The sequence below is a fragment of the Manacus candei genome, unplaced genomic scaffold (genome assembly GCF_025592945.1).
Source record: "Manacus candei isolate 608988 ecotype Guabito, Panama unplaced genomic scaffold, ASM2559294v1 h1tg000078l, whole genome shotgun sequence".
Lineage (NCBI taxonomy): Eukaryota > Metazoa > Chordata > Aves > Passeriformes > Pipridae > Manacus > Manacus candei.
Genome location: NW_026138126.1, coordinates 2478719 through 2495972, shown reverse-complemented (window position 1 = coordinate 2495972; position 17254 = coordinate 2478719). Strand labels below are relative to the sequence as shown.

The 17254-nt window shown below is 65.8% G+C and overlaps 2 protein-coding genes across 4 annotated transcripts; both read left to right on the top strand.

The window, feature by feature from the left end:
• The first annotated feature begins 706 nt into the window (after positions 1-706).
• On the top strand, positions 707-11305 carry MFSD12 (major facilitator superfamily domain containing 12). The gene is made up of 10 exons (XM_051810693.1): positions 707-1051; positions 6187-6397; positions 7213-7336; positions 7561-7758; positions 7963-8055; positions 8133-8225; positions 8876-9046; positions 9211-9305; positions 9969-10099; positions 10717-11305. The coding sequence occupies exons 1-10, from the start codon at positions 772-774 to the stop codon at positions 10809-10811; spliced, it is 1491 nt and encodes a 496-aa protein (XP_051666653.1). The 5' UTR covers positions 707-771; the 3' UTR covers positions 10812-11305.
• A 1377-nt stretch (positions 11306-12682) lies between these two features.
• LOC127481388 (collagen alpha-1(I) chain-like) lies at positions 12683-17070 on the top strand. Of its 3 annotated transcripts, none has more exons than XM_051810640.1 (12): positions 12683-13577; positions 13771-13896; positions 14018-14142; positions 14239-14314; positions 14499-14672; positions 14768-14866; positions 15004-15075; positions 15147-15206; positions 15486-15549; positions 15818-15932; positions 16030-16132; positions 16333-17070. In XM_051810640.1, the coding sequence occupies exons 1-12, from the start codon at positions 12813-12815 to the stop codon at positions 16522-16524; spliced, it is 1971 nt and encodes a 656-aa protein (XP_051666600.1). In that variant the 5' UTR covers positions 12683-12812; the 3' UTR covers positions 16525-17070. The 3 variants fall into 3 exon arrangements, with proteins under 3 accessions (XP_051666600.1, XP_051666602.1, XP_051666601.1); XM_051810641.1 differs by having other exon boundaries at positions 12696-13577; positions 15818-15928; positions 16333-17060; XM_051810642.1 differs by lacking the exon at positions 15818-15932 and having other exon boundaries at positions 12685-13577; positions 16333-17060.
• Positions 17071-17254: the final 184 nt, after the last annotated feature.

Sequence of the window (17254 nt, the reverse complement as noted above, 5' to 3'; positions counted from 1 at the left end):
AGTAGTGTGGGGGTGGTACTGTGGTCACTGGGAGAACTGTGGGGATATTGGGGTCACGGAGTGTTATGAGCAGCACTGGTGTGACTGGGAGCAGCATGAACAGCAGTGGTGTGACTGGGAGCAGCATGGGGGGACTGGCGTGACTGGGAGCAGTATGAACAGCAGTGGTGTGACTGGGAGCAGCATGGGGGGACTGGTGTGACTGGGAGCAGCATGAACAGCAGTGCTGTGACTGGGAGCAGCATGGGGGGACTGGCGTGACTGGGAGCAGTATGAACAGCAGTGGTGTGACTGGGAGCAGCATGGGGGGACTGGCGTGACTGGGACCATTACAGACAGCACTGGTGTGACTGGGAGCAGTATGGGGGTACTGGTGTGACTGGGAGCAGTATTGGGGTACTGGTGTGACTGGGAGCAGTATAGACAGCACTGGTGTTACTGGGAGCAGTATGGACAGCACTGGTGTGACTGGGAGCAGTATGGGGGTACTGGTGTGACTGGGACCGTCATGGACAGCACTGGTGTGACTAGGAGCAGCGTTGGCACAGCACTGATCTAACTGGGAGCCCCCCCTCTCCCATCTCCCCCTCCCCGCCCCGGTATCACCCCCCCACCCCTTCCCCGCCCAGGAGGCGGCTCCGCACGGGGCGGGAGGGGGTCACCGCACCCCCCCGGTCCCTCCCAGTCCCTCCCAGTCCCTCCCAGTCCTCCCTCCCGCCCATCCGCTCCCGGCGGGCCCGTCCCGCGGTGCTCCCCGGGCCGTCCCGGGCCATGGCGGAGCCGCCGCAGGGCGCGGGGCCGGCGCTGCCGCTGCGGGCCCGGCTCAGCTTCGCGTGCGGGCACTTCCTGAACGACGCCTGCTCGGCGCTGTGGTTCACGTACCTGCTGCCCTTCCTGCACGCCGTGCTGGGCTACGGGCACGGCGGGGCCGGGGCGCTGCTCCTGGCCGGCCAGGCGGCCGACGGGCTCTGCACGCCCCTGCTCGGCTTCGAGGCCGACCGGGCCCGCGGCTGCGGCCGCTGCGGGAGGAGGAAGGGCTGGCACCTGGCCGGTGGGTGCGGGGGCCGTGCGGGACCGGGGGGCACGGCGAGGAGAAGGGGCATCTGGCCCCTGGGGGGTGCAGAGGACGGCGGGGACTGAAGGGAGCAGAGTGGGTGCGGAGTGGACGGGGGGTGGCCCGGGTGGAGGGGGGTGAGCCGGGAAGCCTTTCTGGGGTGTCTGGGTTGGGGGACGTCCAGCAGAGCCTTTCTGGGGTGTCTGGGTTGGGGGGCGTCCAGCAGAGCCTTTCTGGGGTGTCTGGGTTGGGGGGCGTCCAGCAGAGCCTTTCTGGGGTGTCTGGGTTGGGGGACGTCCAGCAGAGCCTTTCTGGGGTGTCTGGGTTGGGGGACGTCCAGCAGAGCCTTTCTGGGGTGTCTGGGTTGGGGGACGTCCACCAGAGCCTTTCTGGGGTGTCTGGGTTGGGGGACGTCCAGCAGAGCCTTTCTGGGGTGTCTGGGTTGGGGGACGTCCAGCAGAGCCTTTCTGGGGTGCTCTGAGTGGAGGTGACCCAGTGGAAGCTTTCTAGGATGCTCTCAGTGGAAAAGGGATGGCCCCAGGGAAGTGTTTCTGGAGCGCCCTGGATGGAGGTGGGTGGCCCTCGGGCAAGTGCTTTGGAGTGTCTTTGTTGGGGAGCGTCCAGAGGAGCCTTTCTGGGATGCTCCAAGTGGAGAGTGGGGTGCCTGGGGTGAAGAGAGGTGACCCTTGGGGGACTTTGCTGGAGTGCCTTGAGTGGGGAACACTCTACTGAGGTGCCCTGGGTGGAAAGGGGTGGCCCCGGGGAGCCTTTCTAGGGTGTCTGGATTGAGGGACATCCAGGGGAGCCTTTCTGGGATGCTCTAAGTGGAAAGGAATGCCTCCAGGAGAACCTTTCTGGGGTGTCCAGGGTGGACAGGGGTGACCTGGGAAGCCTTTCTGGGGTGTCTGTGTTGGGGGACATCCAGGGGAGCCTTTCTGAGATGCTCTAAGTGGAAAGCAATGGCCCCAGGGGAGCCTTTTTTGGGGTGCCCTGGGCAAGTGGACTGAGGGTGGCTATCCAAGGTGCCCTGGCTGGAGATGGGTGGCTCCAGGGGTAGCCTTTCTGAGGTGTCAGTTGGGGGACATCTGAGGGATGCCCTAAGTGGAGAGAGATAGCCCCAGGGGAGGCTTTCTGGGGTGCCCTGGGTGGAGATGGGTGGCCCTGGGGGGGTGTTTTGGGGTGCATTTGTTGGGAGACAGCCAGAGGAGCCTTTCTGGGATCCTCTGAGTGGAGAGGAATGGCCCAGAGGGAGTCTTTCTGGGGGGCTCTGAGTGAAGAGGGATGGCCCCAGGGTGCTCTGTGGTGGAGGACACCCGAGGGAACCTTTCTGAGATACTCTAAGTGGAGAGGAATGGCCCAGAGGGAACCTTTCTGGGGTCCCTGGGGTGGGGGACACCTGGAGCCCTTTGCTGGGGGATGCTGAGTGGAGAGGGTTGGCCCTGGGGGGTCTGCTGGGGGGTCATGGGTGCAGATGAGAGAGCCTTTCTGGGGTGCAGGATCAGCCCCAGGGTACCTTTCTGTGGTGCCTTGGAGTGGGGGAACCAGACCAAGGGTGTCTTTCTGGGTTGGGGGGGGTCAGCCTTGGGGATACTCTGGAGGGAGGAGGAACCAGGGAGCCTCCCTGAAGATGAGTGACCCTGAGGGAGCCTGTCTGGGGTGGGAGTTGGCCCCAGGGCAGCTGGGAAGCCCCCTGCCTGGAGGGGGAACAGCCCATGTGTCAGTGAGGTGAGGGCAGGGTCCCCCCTGGCTGGAGAAGGGCAGCCTCAGGGATGAGCAGAATTGGGTGCCCTGGGGTGGAAGGGAACAGCCCCCCCCCATGGAAGGGGGGCTGCCCTGGGTCTTTCCAGGGTGCCCTGTGTGGAGGGTGAGAAGGCCCTGGTGCAGCAGCAGTGCCCTGTGTGGGAGCAGATGGGTCTGGGGTGCCCTGTGAGGAGGGGGCAGCCCAGAAGGTGCCTTTCTGGTGTAGAAGGGACAGCATCCCCACAATCCCCCATGGCAGTGAGGTGGGATGGGGCTGCTCCATGTGTAGGGGGACAGCGGGATGCTCTGGCATTCCCCAGGCACAGGTGGCTGAGCCTGGATGGGGAAAGGGCACTGTGGTGTCCATGTCCCACTCCAGGGGGGGCTGAGGCCCCTGTGGGGCCACTCACTGTCCCTTGGGCCGTGCCCATGTGGGTGGCAGCGAGTTGGGGTGAGAGTCATGTGCTCAGCCCTCCGAGCAAAAACAGGACTGACAGTAAAACCTGGGCTTGCCCAGGAGCCCAGGTGTTTCCTGGACAGCTCTCTGTGTCCCCAGGGATGGCCCTGGGGTACGGGGCCCTTGGCTGTGCTGGGGTGGGCACCCCATGGGCTGGCAGTGGGGGTCCAGCCCGTGGGATGCACAGGAGGCACCGGCTCACAGGAATTACTGGCAGGGTCTTGTCTTGTCTCCTGCCCTGGGGCCAAAAAATGCAACAGAGTGCAGGGGCTGGTGGGGACCCGTGTGTCGGGGTCCCTCTCTGAGGGGACAGCGTGGCCTGGAGAGGTGTCCTTGGTCCCTCTCTTAGGGGACAGGGTGGCCTGGAGAGGGGTCTTTGTTGCTGTGACCGGTGCAGGAGCCTGAGGACAGGGCAGTTAGTGGAAGAAATGGCCATTCTCAGTAAGACACAGCACCAGCTTGCCCGGAGCAGACCCGTGCAGAGGGAGGACGGTTGCAGCGTGGGTCCTCTTATCTTGATCCCAAATTTATCTTGACCAACCGCTTTGTGCAACCCAACGGGCAGCCTGATAAGGCGGCCAAAGGAGCTCCCCGGAGTTCGCCTGAGGAGTCAGGGAGGGTGTTGGGGGAGCAGCTTCACCCCTGTCAGCCAGATCGGTGCCCCAAATTAAGGGAAGTAGTCCGGAGCTGTGCCCCCGCCCCCGTCCTGCTGACTGCTGCCCAGCGAGCACAGAGGGGAAGTCCTGACTCAGGCCTTGCCAGGGGGGCTGTGGCCACCCCCAGCACCCCAATCCTGGGAGCAGAGCACCCTGTGCAGCCCGGGGCAGGCTGGAACAGGGATGGAATCTGAGAGCAGGGATGGAGGCTGGAGCAGGGATGGAGGCTGGAGCAGGGATGGAGCTGTTTCCCAGGCCAGAGCGTGGGTTATTCCCAAGGTGGGAGCTCCATCCGCCTCGGCTGCCCGCGGGGTGACCGGCGGTGCCGGGACCGGGGCCGCCCGGCTCCCTCGGTCACGCTGCGGCGGGGATGTTGTGTGCGAGCGGGGGTGTCTCGTCCGGTGGCAAACCCGTGCTGAGATCGGAGGAAACGTTGTGAAACCGCAGCCTCGGGGCGGGGGAGACACCACGAGTTGCTATCGGAGGCATCTCCCCGCCGCGGCCGCGGTGCGGGGTGTCCCCGCCGGCGGTCCCCGCCTGCTCGGCGCCTCTTTTGTGGGGTCCGGCTTCCTGCCGCAGATGCCCGTGCCTGGCATTCCCGTGGTCCTGCCCCGCGGGGCTGGAGATGAGAGCCCAGCACTCTATCTGCTCTCAGGGATGGGCAGGGCGGTCCTGTGGAGCTCCCATGGCCCCTGTTGGGAGAGGAGGGGGTCCCCCAGGCCCCTCTGACTCACAGTGCAGCCACACCTGGGCAGACTGGGGGTGTTGGGGTGCAGCCCCATGCCAGAGGGGCACGGTTCTGTGGGGTGGCCACGGGGTGACCCAGCAGTGGGCTCTGTGTGTCCTAGGGGGCCACAAAGAGGAGGGGGTGACAGTCCTGTGTGTGTGTGCTGGTGGCAGTGGCTCGTGGGTGGGCACAGGGGTGGCCGTGGAAGCTGCAGCAGCTGAGGACCCACAGCTCCTGCCCCAGTGCTCCTCTGAGAGCACGGGCATGGCCCGCACAGCCCTCGGGGGGCTGCAGAGCCTGACCCTGCAGGGCCCTGGAACCCCCCCCGTCTCCCAGCTGAGCTCACTTAAAACCAACAGCCCCATCCAAGGGCTGGGCTGGTTTGAACCTTCTTGGACCTTCCTGTGCCTGTGGCTTGTCTGGGGCAGAGGCACACGTGTGCCTGAGTCCCCCATCCTTTGGGAGCTCCTGGAGCACCAAAGCTGGCTGTGAGCACCCACCCGGGCCCTGCTGGGGTGGATGGAGCTGGGCTGGGATTGCTGCTGCTGCCCTTGGCACAGGGAGAACCTCTTTGCCCTGGCCCTGCATTGCTGTGTGGGAGTGAGGAGGAGGAACTGCCCTTTGTGGGTGAGAGGAAGAGGCAACACTCGTGAGAAAGAGGAGGGTCTTACAAAGTCCCTTGGAGAGGGGACCTTGGGGACCTGGCAAAGTGGCTGCAGGTTCCCCTCAGCTGTAGGAACAGGTTCCCATGGCCCTTCAGCAGCACCCAGTGTGGCTAGGGACACATGGGACAGGGCATGGTGACACATGGGACAGGGCATGGAGCTGGCTCTGCATCAGGGTCAGAGGGGCCATGGAGCCACTTGGCAGATCAGCTCCATAACTTTGGGCAGGGGAGGGAGAGGCCAGGCCACCTGCCTGCCCCACTCAGGGTCCCCACAGGCAGCGTCCCCACGCAGCATCCCTGTGCTGTCCCGCTGCAGCAGGAGGAGGAGCCTGGCTCTGCTGTCCCTGACTCAGCAGGGCCTTCCCATGGCTCAGAGCCCCCGTGGCTCAGCGTCACCCGTCACACTGTTGTTGACATCCGTGAGTGTGGCTCCCTGTGCCAGCCCCAGGGGAGAGGGGACGTGGGGACAGCCGGGCTGCCTGTGCCCGTGGGACACCCGGAGCCCTCCTGGCCCTCAGGGGCTGTATCACCACGGGCAGGCAGCAGGGAGGGGTGTCCCTGGGCTGGTTATCTGCACCTGGGACACTCTTGGTGGCTGTGGGTGTGACAGTGAGGGGCTGTCCTGGTGTTCTGAGGGGACAGAGCGGTGCTGTGCTGGGGAGGGACCTTGACTGGGGAGTGACTGTCCGTGCTGGGTGTGACAGGGGGAAAACATTCCTTGTGCAGGACTCAGGGGGGGTCTGAGGCTCTACCTGTGTCACCTGGCTGGGGAAAGGGGCCCACCTCCCTCCCCAGCTCTGGGGTGGAACCTGTCCTGGGGTGGGACAGTGTCACTCTGGCCATGTCTTGGATGTGCAGCCTCTCACTGTTCCACTCTCTCCTCAGGCACCACCTGCGTCCTCGTGTCCTTCCCCTTCGTGTTCAGCCCCTGCCTGGCCTGCAGGGAGGGCACTCCACAGTGGGCAGCCTTCATCTACTACCTCCCCTTCATCGTCATCTTCCAGTTTGGCTGGGCAGCCACGCAGGTGTCCCACCTGGCCCTCATCCCCGAGCTGGTGAGCAGTGACCATGAGAAGGTGGAGCTCACGGCCTTCAGGTGAGCACAGACACACCTGGGGGTCTCCTGGGTCTGGGGGAGCCGCCCTGCCCACCCCAGGTCCCACTGCTGTGTGACAGGAGGTCCCTGGGTGCTGTGGCACATCAGAGTCCTCAGCATGGCAGGACCAGGGCTGGGCCCCGAGGGGTCCTGTGGGATGTGCCAAGGGACACTGGTGTCCTTGGTTGGTGGCTCAAACCCTTTGGTGTCAGGAGGGACTGTCTTGATGCCAGGGATGTTGGTGACACAGCCCATGGGACACTTCTCCTTTGGGGCTGGTGCTCACAGGGCAGGGACTGTGCCCCCCTGGGTGCCCTTGGGGAGAGCTGGGCATGGCCGTGGGGGCTGACCCAGAGATGGGATGTCCACAGGGCCAGGTGGGCAATGCATCTGGCTCCCTGCATGGAACCACTCCTCAGGCAGGATCAGGATGTGGGATGGGTTGTTTGTCCCACAGGGTGAGCAGGGAGGATGTGGGGCAGCACTGGGATAACCCCGGGGTCCAGCTCTGGGGGCACCAGCTCAGGTAGCTCATGACATCCTTGGGGCAGAGGTGAGCTGTGCCTGGAAGGTGACAGGCTGACCCAGAGGGATCTTGGTTTCCTCCCAGTCGTGCCCTGAGGGTTGGACTGGGCATGCTGGGAGTGGCACCAGTAAGGCTGATGCCTGGGCAGGTGCATCATGCCCTTGGAGGTGTCCCCTCAGCCACGACAGCGGGGTGCAGAGGCTGTAGCACAGCAATGGGCTGAGATGTCCCACTGTTCTGTCCCCATGCTTGTCCCTCCACATCCCCCTGAGGTTCCCTTCCCACTCAGGTATGCCTTCACCGTCATGGCCAACATCACTGTGTACGGCCTGACCTGGCTCCTGCTCAACTTCCAGACAGACCAGCCCGACCACTTGGAGCACTTGGGCCCCCAGGATGTCCCTGTGTTTCGGGTGAGTGGCAGGGAACAGTCTCTGGGGTTCCCTCTTCCCACTGCTCAGCTGGGGAGGTGCTGCCAGGGGCGAGAGGGCAGTGCCCTCACCTCCCTGACTGCACTGGGTAAGGGCCACACTGAGCCCTCCCTGGGGTTTTGGGAACCCCTCCTTACCCTCCAGACTGCTGGGGGGCTGATGATGGGCCACCTCCCCTGCTGTGCTCACCCCCTCTGCTTCACCAGAACCTGGCCCTCATCGTGGTGGGGCTGGGGGCCGTGTCCTCCCTCATCTTCCACCTGGGCACCAAGGAGAAGCCGTACCCACCAGGTGTGCTGCCCGACCTGGAGGAGACCACCCCCCTGCTGCACAAGGAGCCCCCGAGCCCCCCACGCCCGCTGCTGCTCTGGAAGGACTGGCTGCTGGAGCCCTCCTTCTACCAGGTACAGCTGGGCAGGGCTCACCTGGCCCAGGGGGCTGCCTGCTCGGGCACTGGGGATGTGGAGGGTGGAGAGAGGGGCTGTACTGGGCACCCAACCTGTCAGAGGGGCTGTGCTCTTCTGGGTGGGCACAGTTCTGTGACAGGTGGGCAGGGAAGGTGCCTCCCACGGGCTGAGCAGGGCTGCCCTGTCCCTGTCCCCTCACAGGTGGCAGTGCTCTACATGTCCACCCGCCTCATCGTCAACCTGTCCCAGACCTACATCGCCATGTACTTGACCAACTCACTGATGCTCTCCAAGGTGGGCACAGGGCAGGTCTGGGGGCGCCTGGGCAGGGTCCTGGTGCCCAGAGATCATCTCCTCCCTGTCCCTTGCAGAAATACATCGCCACCATCCCCCTGGTCATGTATGTCAGCGGGTTCCTCTCCTCCTTCCTCATGAAGCCTGTGAACAAGTGGATCGGTCGGAATGTGAGTCTGGGGGCACTGGAGAGGTTGGAGTTAGACCCCAGCAGGGGCCAGATCCTGGCTGTGGGCAGAGCACCCAGCACCTCTGAGCTGGAGAGCAGGGACCCCTCATGTACCCTCTGCCAGCACCCCCCCACTGCACTGTGGGTCCCGTTGGGACTGGGGGTGGTGGGCAGGCGTGGGGATGAGGGCCTGTCCTGCACATCCTGAGGCTGGGGAAGGCAGTGCTGGTCCACAGCCACCCTGTGCTGTGCAGCCCTGACCAGGCTGGAGAGCCCTGAGGTACCTGAGATGGGCAGAGGGGGGTCTGGCTGCACCACCCCAGGTGGGCACAGGGGCTGCAGTGCCAGCAGGAGGGAGCTGCCCCCCCACTGTGTCCCCTTCATGCTGTTGGGTGCCAGTGGAGTGTCCCCTGAACTCAGGGACACTCTGCCCACAGCTCTCCCCAGGGCTCAGCTCTCCAGCTGCAGAACAGCCCAGACCATGGCAAGGGAGTGCTCTTGGGGGCTCCTTGTTTAAATCCAGCTGGGACAGAGCCAGGGCTGTCCCTCGTGGGTCCTGGGTACTGCTGGCCCCTGTGCCCTCTCTGCTTGCCCGTGGTGGCAAGCTGGTGTCTGAACTCCCCCTTGTCCCTCTGCCCCTCTCTGTCCCAGCTGACCTACTTCGTGGGCATCCTGGTGGTCCTGGCCTTCGCCTCCTGGGTGGCCCTGGCCACGCCGATGGGAGCTGAGGTCTACGGAGCGGCCGTGCTGCTGGGGGCTGGCTCTGCCACCATCCTGGTCACCTCCCTGTCCATGACAGCGGATCTCATCGGCACCAACACGGTAGGGCCGCTCCTGCGGGGGATGGACCGGGGATGGCAGCAGTGAGCCTGTGCCGGGCTGTGCTGCAGTGTGGGCTCTGCCCATGAGAGGGCACAAGGCTCCGGGGTTGTGTGGCACAGCTCAGCTCAGCACGGCACCCGCTGAGGCTCCCTCTCCTCCTGCAGCACAGCAGCGCGTTTGTCTATGGTGCCATGAGCTTCACGGACAAGATGGCCAATGGCCTGGCTGTGATGTTGATCCAGAACCTGCACCCCTGCCCGTGAGTGTCTCTGTGGGGCAGGGACACCCCCCCCATTGCCTGGGGGCCAGGAGCAAATATCCCAGGGTTGGAGCAACAGGCACGGGTGGGAAACAGCTCTGATTTTTAGAATCACGGGATGGTTTGGCTTGGAAGAGATCTAAGAGCTCATCTTGTTCCACCCCCTGCCATGGGCAGGGTCACCTTCCACCAGCCCAGGTTGCTTCAAGCCCCGTCCAACCTGGCCTTGGACACTTCCAGGGATGGGGCAGCCACAGCTGCTCTGGGCAACCTGTGCCAGGGCCTCCCCACCCTCACAGCCAACAATTCCTTCCCAGTCTCCCATCTCACCCTGCCCTCTGGCACTGGGAAGCCATTCCCTCTTGTCCTGTCCCTCCAGACCCTTTCCCAAAGTCCCTCTCCAGCTCTCCTGGAGAGAGAATACCAGAAGTACCTGAAGATCTAAGGTCTCCCTGGAGCCTTCGGTTCTCCAGTTCTGATTTGTCTTAAACCCTTCCTCGCATTCCCTCCTGGCCCTGGACAAGAGCCCCAGCTGTGCTCTGGGGATCTCAGTGTCTGGGTTGCCACCCTCTCTCCTTTCCCTCACATCCCAGTTTGAGCCAGTCCTGACTCCCAGGACATGGGACCGCTGTCCCCCAGCCTTGTCCCTGCCTGTCCCCCCAGGACTGAGCTGTGCTGCTCCACCTGCGTTGACTTCTACCGCTGGGTGATGGTGCTGGTGACCGGCGGCATCGCCGTGGCTGCCGTGGTCACGCTCTGCTGCATCATGGTGTGGCCCATCCGCGTCCGCTACCGTGAGTGGGGCCGGGGACTGAGGGGGGCCCACACAGGGCTGGGGGCACGGGGAGCCCCGTGGCCAGTGCCAGCCTGGGCTAAAGCCCAAGTGTCTTTGCAGATGGCCCCAGTTGTGATCACCCTGTTGTGACCGGGCTGGCTGCGGCCACGCTCGTGGGGGGACCCTCATGGTAGGACATGGGGCAGGGCCACTGTCCCGCTTCTGCTGCTGCTGCTGCTGCCCCAGAGCGGGGGCTGTGTCTGCCTGCTGTGCCCTCCTGGGGGGCAGAGCCCCCAGCCTGGCAGAACCACCTTGCCCAGCCCAGCCATGGCTATGCTGGGGCCCGGAGGGGCGGTGGGAGCAGCTCTGCGTGCTGGCAGCAAACGTGGGAGACATTTGGGGAGACGTGTGGGGCTGGGGTGACCTTTGCCAGGCCGGGGACCCTGGCACCGGTGCTGCTGCCAGCTGGGTGCCAGTGCCTTGCTCAGGGGTGGGGGGACAGGACTGACCCGTTGTGCTGCTTGGGGATGTGCCGGGTGAGGCCCTTGGTGCCAGTGGCAGGAGAGTCCAGAGGCTTGGCCAGGTCACGATGTGCTGCCATGGCTCCTGACCTGTCGCTCCCTCCCTTCCCTACAGGTGCTGTCAGGCTGCAGGGGCTGAGCGGAGCTGGGACCCCCGACACCGGGACTGAGAGCGCAGAGGGAGGGGGCCAGAACGGCACCGTCAACTGAGCCATGGGGCCATGTCCTCGGCCACCGTGTCCTCAGGGCCATGTCCCCGGCCAGCACATCCTTAGGGCCATGTCCTCGGCCACCACATCCTCGGCCACCACGGTGCCACACTCCGAGTCCGGAAGGTCCCCCACGCTGGGGGACACCAGGCTCTGGGGAGGGGAGTGACTGAGCCCCGCCCTGTCTCCTTGCACTGGACTCATGTCCCCACAGCCTGTCCCTCTGGGGCCGATGAAGGATGTCCCTGGTGAGGGTGTCACTGGTGCAGGACATCACCTGCCACCTGCACACCGAACACTGGAAGGGCCTGGGCTGGGACGGGGCAGCCCCGGCTCACAGTGGGGGTGTGGGGCTGGCCTGAGGTTTTAACCTGCTTTTGTAAGGTCAGTATATACAAACCGCACTTTATAAAGGAGGAGGAAAAGGAGAGGAAAACTCAACAACAGCAGCGCCGACGCCCCTGGGCTGAGGGTGGGCTCGGCCCTGGGGACCCCGGGGGTGGGGCAGGAGCGGGTTTGGGGGGTTCCCCAGCGCTGGTCCCGCGGGGAGGGGGCGCAAGATGGCCGCCCTCAACAAACATGGCGGCGCGCCCGCACACAAAATGGCGGCCGCGGAGCGGCGCTGGAGAGACCGGATTGGCTCGTGTGCCACTGTCCCGCCCCCCCGGGGCAGAGCAACCAATGAAGGCGGACCTTGGGGCGGTGGGGGCGGGACAATATCTGGCAATACGTGGAGTGTGTGCGCATGCGCGCTTATGCACATATGTGTGTGCACGTGCGTGTGCATGTGTGTTCACTCGTGTGTGCACGTGTGTGTGTGTGTGCTCATATATGTATGTGTGCCCATATATGTGTTCATGTGCTCACACGTGTGCAGGGATGTCCTGTGTGTGCACACTGCGAGCAGGGGCTGGGGGAAGGGGCCCGTGCACAACCCCGTGGGATGGTTTGGGTTGTTCCACCCCTGCCATGGGCAGGGACACCTCCCACTAGCCCAGGTTGCTCCAAGTCCCGTCCAGCCTGGCCTTGGACACTTCCAGGGACGGGGCAGCCACAGCTGCTCTGGGCAACCTGTGCCAGGGCCTCCCCACCCTCACAGCCAACAATTCCTTCCCAATATCCCATGTCACCCTGCCCTCTGGCAGAGGGAAGCCATCCCCCTTATCCTGTCCCAAGTCCCTCTCCAGCTCTCCTGGAGCCCCTTTAGGCTCTGGAAGGGGATCTCAGTTCTCCCCAGAGCGTTCCCTTCTCCGGGTGACCCCCCCAGCTCTCCCAGCCTGGCTCCATGGCTCAAGGTCTCCAGGGCCCCTCTGTCTGCCCTCACAGGTCCCTGTGCTGGGTGGACACCCCAGGGATGGGTCTGTCATGGAGCCGCTGCCGGGAGGGATGGGGGGTGGTGTGGGGGTGTCGGTGTGTGCACACCAGGACACGGTGTGGGTGTGAGTGGAGGGTGAGCAGTTTGGGGAGGGGGCTGGGGGGTTGTGACAGGGTGTGACAGACCCTGTCAGCTGGTGACACAGCATGTGTGGGGCACCGAACGGGGTTCTGGGGGATAAAGGGGGGGCGCGGGGTGCAGCCCCCCGGCCACGCTGTCACCTACATCGGGCTGTCCCGGGGCCATCCCTGGTTTATGGCTGTTCCCGCAGCCGCACGGGTTGTGGGAAGGGCGTTTCCAGCCCCGGTCTAGAGAGCAGCGGCTGAGCTGGGCTGGGTCCCGTGGCCTTGGCACTTGCCCCAGTGCCCGAGGGGGTGAGGCCAAGCAGAGCCAGGTCCTCACTCCCACCCCACTTTCGTCTGGAGGTCGCCTGTCGCACAGCAGAGACCCCCGGGGTGAGTGGCAGACCCGCCCTGCAGCACTGCCTGGGCTTGGGGGGACAAGGAGCGGGCACTGGGCGGGCAACGCTGTGGGGTGCCATAGGATTGTGGGGTGTCCATAGAATGGCAAAACGCCATAGGACTGCAGGTTGTGCTGCTCCGACTGTCAGTACTACCTGGGAGGGGGATGCATTTGCAGCTCGTTTTTGGGGCAGCTGAGACCCTCCCTGCACACACCCTGCCCCGAGGGCTGCGTCACAGAGGTGCCTGCGGAGCTCCCGCCCACGGGGTCCCCACTCGGGGCAGTGCGGGGGGGAGACAGGGGACAGACGGGGGACACGAGACAGCCCCGCGCCGAGGGTCTCAAACCTCCGGCACCTCCCAGTCCAGGGGAGACAGCAGGACAGAGGGGCACACGGGGATAGCCGGGGGACACCGGACAACCGAGGACACCGGACAGCCTGCGGACATGGGACAGCCAGCCCTGGGGATGCTCCCAACCCCTCCCCGGCCGGGGTCCTGCTCCGGGCCGCTCCCTGGCCGGGGCACCCCCGGGATGGGCAGAGCTCCGGCTGCGGGGAAAGAACCCCCAGTGCCCCTTCCCACTGCCCCGGCTGCCCGTGGGGGTCCCACCCAGTGCCGGGGGGATCCCGTGCACAACCCCTCGGTGCCGGGGCCAGCGGGCAGGGTGGTGGGACGAGGCCCGCAGTCCCCCGGGAGCCGAACGGGTGGTCACGCCGTGCAGCCCCGGGGTTCCCCGGGCTGGGCTGCCCCGGCCGCTCCCTTCGAACCTGCCGCGGCCGCCCGGCCCCGCCCGCTGCCCTTCCGAGGAGGAGGAGGAGGAGAAGGAGGCGGCAGCGGCCGCGGAGCAGGAACGGAGCTGAAAGGAGCGGGACAGCCCCGACGGGACGGGACGGGACGGGACGGGGGTCCCGGTAGTGCCCACCAGCAGGTACCGAGCGGGGCGGGCACGGGGTGCCCGGGACGGGGCTCTGCGGCCGCGCGTGGGTCCGGGACCGGAGCCGCCTCCCCGTCCCCTCCGGAGCCAGCCCGGCCACACTCCCCGCACACCCAGCACCGCCCGTGGCCCAGGGTCCGCACCCCCCGCGCCGAAGGTCTCAAACCCTCGGCATTTCCCGATCCAGGTGTCACCACCCCCAGCAGCTCCCGGTCCGGGGGTCACCAGCCCCGTCACCCGCGGCCCCCGCTGCCCTCGGGGGTCGCAGCCCGCACATGCCACCGTGGGACGAGCCAGGGGCTCGTGCGACCAGGTGAGTTCTGCTGTCGCGGTCCCAGCATGGCCTGAGCCCCGGCGGAGGGACAGGCTGGTGAACCTGGGAGCTGCCGCGCTGCAGACACGGACCGTCCCCACAACCTGCCGTCTCTCCCCAGCCGTCGGGCTCATCCCTCATGCCGGGGAAGCTGAGGCGCAGCGCCCGGGGGGTGCCGGGGGAGAAGCAGTGGCAGAGCCTGGAGGAGACGGGAAGCGCCCGGCTGGGGCAGCCCAAGCTCTCCAGGTGGGTGCTGCACCTCGAGGGTGTACCTGCACCCCAGCCCCACCTCCCGCCGGGGCTGTGCCCCCGGGGTCACCCCCACCTGCTGCTCCCTCCCAGATCCAGGACTTATGACTCCCCCTGCAAGGAAACGGGGCTGGCGGCCACAGGCGGGGAGGGACCCCCATCCCCCGCGGTGAGTCTCGGGGTGCCGGGGCCGAGGAGGGGGACCCCAACCCCGGCCCCAGTGCCGTGGTCCCGGCCCGATGCTCTCTGAGGGCGGGGACCGAGGGAGAGGGCAGAGGCGGTGACAGAGCAGGGGGGTTCTGGGATGCCCCTGAGCACCCCCCGATACCGACCCCCGCCCCGACCTCCCGCAGCTGAGCAAACGGGACAGCAGCTACCGCCGGGCCTTCGGGGAGCTCGCCGGGAGGGACGCGCTGCTGGGCTGCTTCCCGTGTGCCTGGCAGAGAGAGGTGCCCTACCACGGCCGCCTCTACGTGTCCTCCCGACACGTCTGCTTCCACTCCAGCCTCCTGCTCAAGGACATCAAGGTGGGGTGGGGTCGGGGTCGGGGCTGTGGCGGGGTCGCGGGTGGCAGCTGGGGACACGGTGACACTGGTGACACTGCCCGTGCCCCCCGGCCCAGGCCGTGGTCCCCGTCGCCTCCATCTCAGCCCTCAAAAAGACCAACACGGCGCTGCTGGTGCCCAACGCGCTCAGCATCCGCACGGCCCAGGGGGAGAAGGTGAGAGCGGGGGCGGTGCTGGGGGGGGGGGGGGCGGCTCCGCCCGGGGCTGTTTGGGGTGTCCGGGTCCCCGAGGGCCCTGGGCCGTGACCGAGGGAGCAGCTCCAGTGCAAAGCCCCTTCCCCGCTCCCCGGCAGTTCCTCTTCGTGTCGCTGCGCCAGCGAGAGGCCACGTACCAGCTCCTGAGGTCTGTCTGCAAACAGCTGCAGGTACGCGGGGGCTGGGGGGGGAGCTCCGTCCATCCACTGCAGGGCACCTCCCTTCATCTCTCCTTGTCCAGGACAGCGGCCAGAGCCCTCGGGACTCGGTGAACAACGAGGAAACCCTTGAGAAGACTCTGGTAAGGCCGGGGAATGGCAGGCCTGCGCGCAGGGAGATGCAGCCGAGGGAGGGGTGGTCCCGGTCCCAGCCCCCTGACTGGGGTGGGCTGGGGGCAGTGGCTCCTGGGAAGGCTTCTGGGGGGAAGTGTGGAGTGGAAAAGCCCCAGCCCGGGGCAGTGCAGGCCCCAGGACCCCCAGAGCTCTCTCCTCATGAGTGTCATCAGGTCCTGCCCTTGTCCCCATGGCCGTGGGGTGGGTGCCTTGGGGACACACCATGGCTGGGGCTTTTCCTCTTCCAGACCTCGAGCCAGTCGGACCTGGAGCAGAGCACCCCGGAGCCCAACAGCCTCCATGAATCCCTGGGTGAGCAGCCACCCTGGTGCACCCCCTGCATGGTCCCAGCCCTGCTTGTGTCCTCAGCCACGTCCCTGCCCTGCTGGCCCCTCTGGGCTCTGCTCCCCCTCCCCGGACACACACGGTCTGGGGGGGACCACACCGCCCTCAGCCCCCTGACCAGCATCTCCTGCAGCAGCAGGGAGTGCAGGATTAGCTCTCTGTGGCTCTCTGTGTGCCCCTGGGACCCCCAGTCCTCTCCCTGGGACACTCATGAATGCCTCCTGGTCACCCACAGATGAACAAAGCCCAAGGCAGAGGGAAGCAGAGGAGGAGGATGACAAGGTGGCCCTGCTGACTCCCAGCAGCAGCGAACGGGTGCCCTTGGCAGGGACACGCAGCCTCTGGAGTGGGTCAGGGGGCTTGGGGAGGGAGATGCTGCTGAGACTTCAGCTCTGGCAGAGCCCACCGTGGGCTCTCAGAGGCACTGACACTGCCTTGTCCTGGCAGGGGAACCCCACACCACGCTCTGGGCTTGGGCTGCTGCACTCTGGTCCCGGATGAACCCCCAGCTGAGCCTTCTCAACATCATCATCACCATCTACCTGCTGCTGTGAGTCCCCAGAACCTGCTCAAACACCTTGGGGCTTCAGGACACCCCCAGTCCTCATCCCCCTTGGCAGCCCCCGGTTCCTCTACTCCCCCCTTGGACACCCGTCCCCAGGGCGAGCACACAAGAGCCTGGCTGTGGCACTGCTTGAGCCCTGTGCCCCCCACTGTGCCCCCCCCCGGGTGACACTGGCTGTCCCCCAGCATGGTGGCCTTGCTGGTGTCCTCGGGGTACATCGGGCTGCGCATCGTGGAGCTGGAGCAGCAGTTGGCATTGGCAGGGGCTCAGCCGTGCCCCAACCCACCACAGCAGTGAGTGACCAGGGTGGGGTCCCCTGTGCCCAGCAGAGACCCCCCTCAGCCTGCCTCCCCCTGCCCAGGTACAAGACAACGTGAGGCCAGTGAGGACCTGCCATCACTGGTGCCCTGGACAGGGGGTAAAGGGGCTGCCCCCACCCCTTCCTCTGCCTCTCAGGGGGCTCCATCAGCAAGTGCCTTCCAGCCCCCCACAGTGCCTGGGAACCCCAGAGGGGGTGTGGGGCTCCATCTCACTCCCCCTGTGTCTCCCACCCTAAGCAGCAGCAGGAGGGAACAAAGAGCAGCACATGGGGAGGGGTTGGGGCCACCCCCTACCCAGCCCTCCTTGCCCTGCAGGGGCAGGCAGAGGGGCCTGGGCCCAGGCCATGCAGGGGCAAAGAAAACAAACTATTTTATTAATAAAAATTAATAAAACCTTTATTAATATTTATTATCTGCTGGGTCAGATGCCACAGGACAAGCAGCAACCAGTCCCCCCAAGTCCCCTGCTCCCCAAAATGGGCCAGGACGCAGCAGGACCAGGGGCTTTGGCTGGTGGGGGGAGGCAGCTCCAGGTGCTGATGTCCTGGGGGTCCAGGGAGCAGCAGAAGACCCTGAGCAGCCCCCAGGTGCAGGTGACAACAGGGAACAGAGGGGAAGGGGGTGGTGTAGCAGGGAGCCCCAGGACCCTGCAGCTGACCAGGTCCCTGGCTCTTACCCTGCCCCAGGACAGGGCCCACCTGCCAGAGGAAGGGGCTGCAGGAGATGCAGAGATCCAGGCACATGACGGGGACAATGGGGTCCCACAGGCACTGGAGGTGGGAGCAGA

Coding starts and splice junctions, on each gene's coding strand:
- MFSD12 (XM_051810693.1), top strand. CDS start 772: ATGGCGGAGCCGCCGCAGGGCGCGGGGCCGGCGCTGCCGCTGCGGGCC. Junction 8,226..8,875: donor ACAAGTGGATCGGTCGGAAT/GTGAGTCTGGGG, acceptor TCTCTGTCCCAG/CTGACCTACTTCGTGGGCAT. Junction 9,047..9,210: donor ATCTCATCGGCACCAACACG/GTAGGGCCGCTC, acceptor CTCCTCCTGCAG/CACAGCAGCGCGTTTGTCTA.
- LOC127481388 (XM_051810640.1), top strand. CDS start 12,813: ATGCATTTGCAGCTCGTTTTTGGGGCAGCTGAGACCCTCCCTGCACAC. Junction 14,143..14,238: donor GGGCAGCCCAAGCTCTCCAG/GTGGGTGCTGCA, acceptor GCTCCCTCCCAG/ATCCAGGACTTATGACTCCC. Junction 15,207..15,485: donor AAACCCTTGAGAAGACTCTG/GTAAGGCCGGGG, acceptor TTCCTCTTCCAG/ACCTCGAGCCAGTCGGACCT.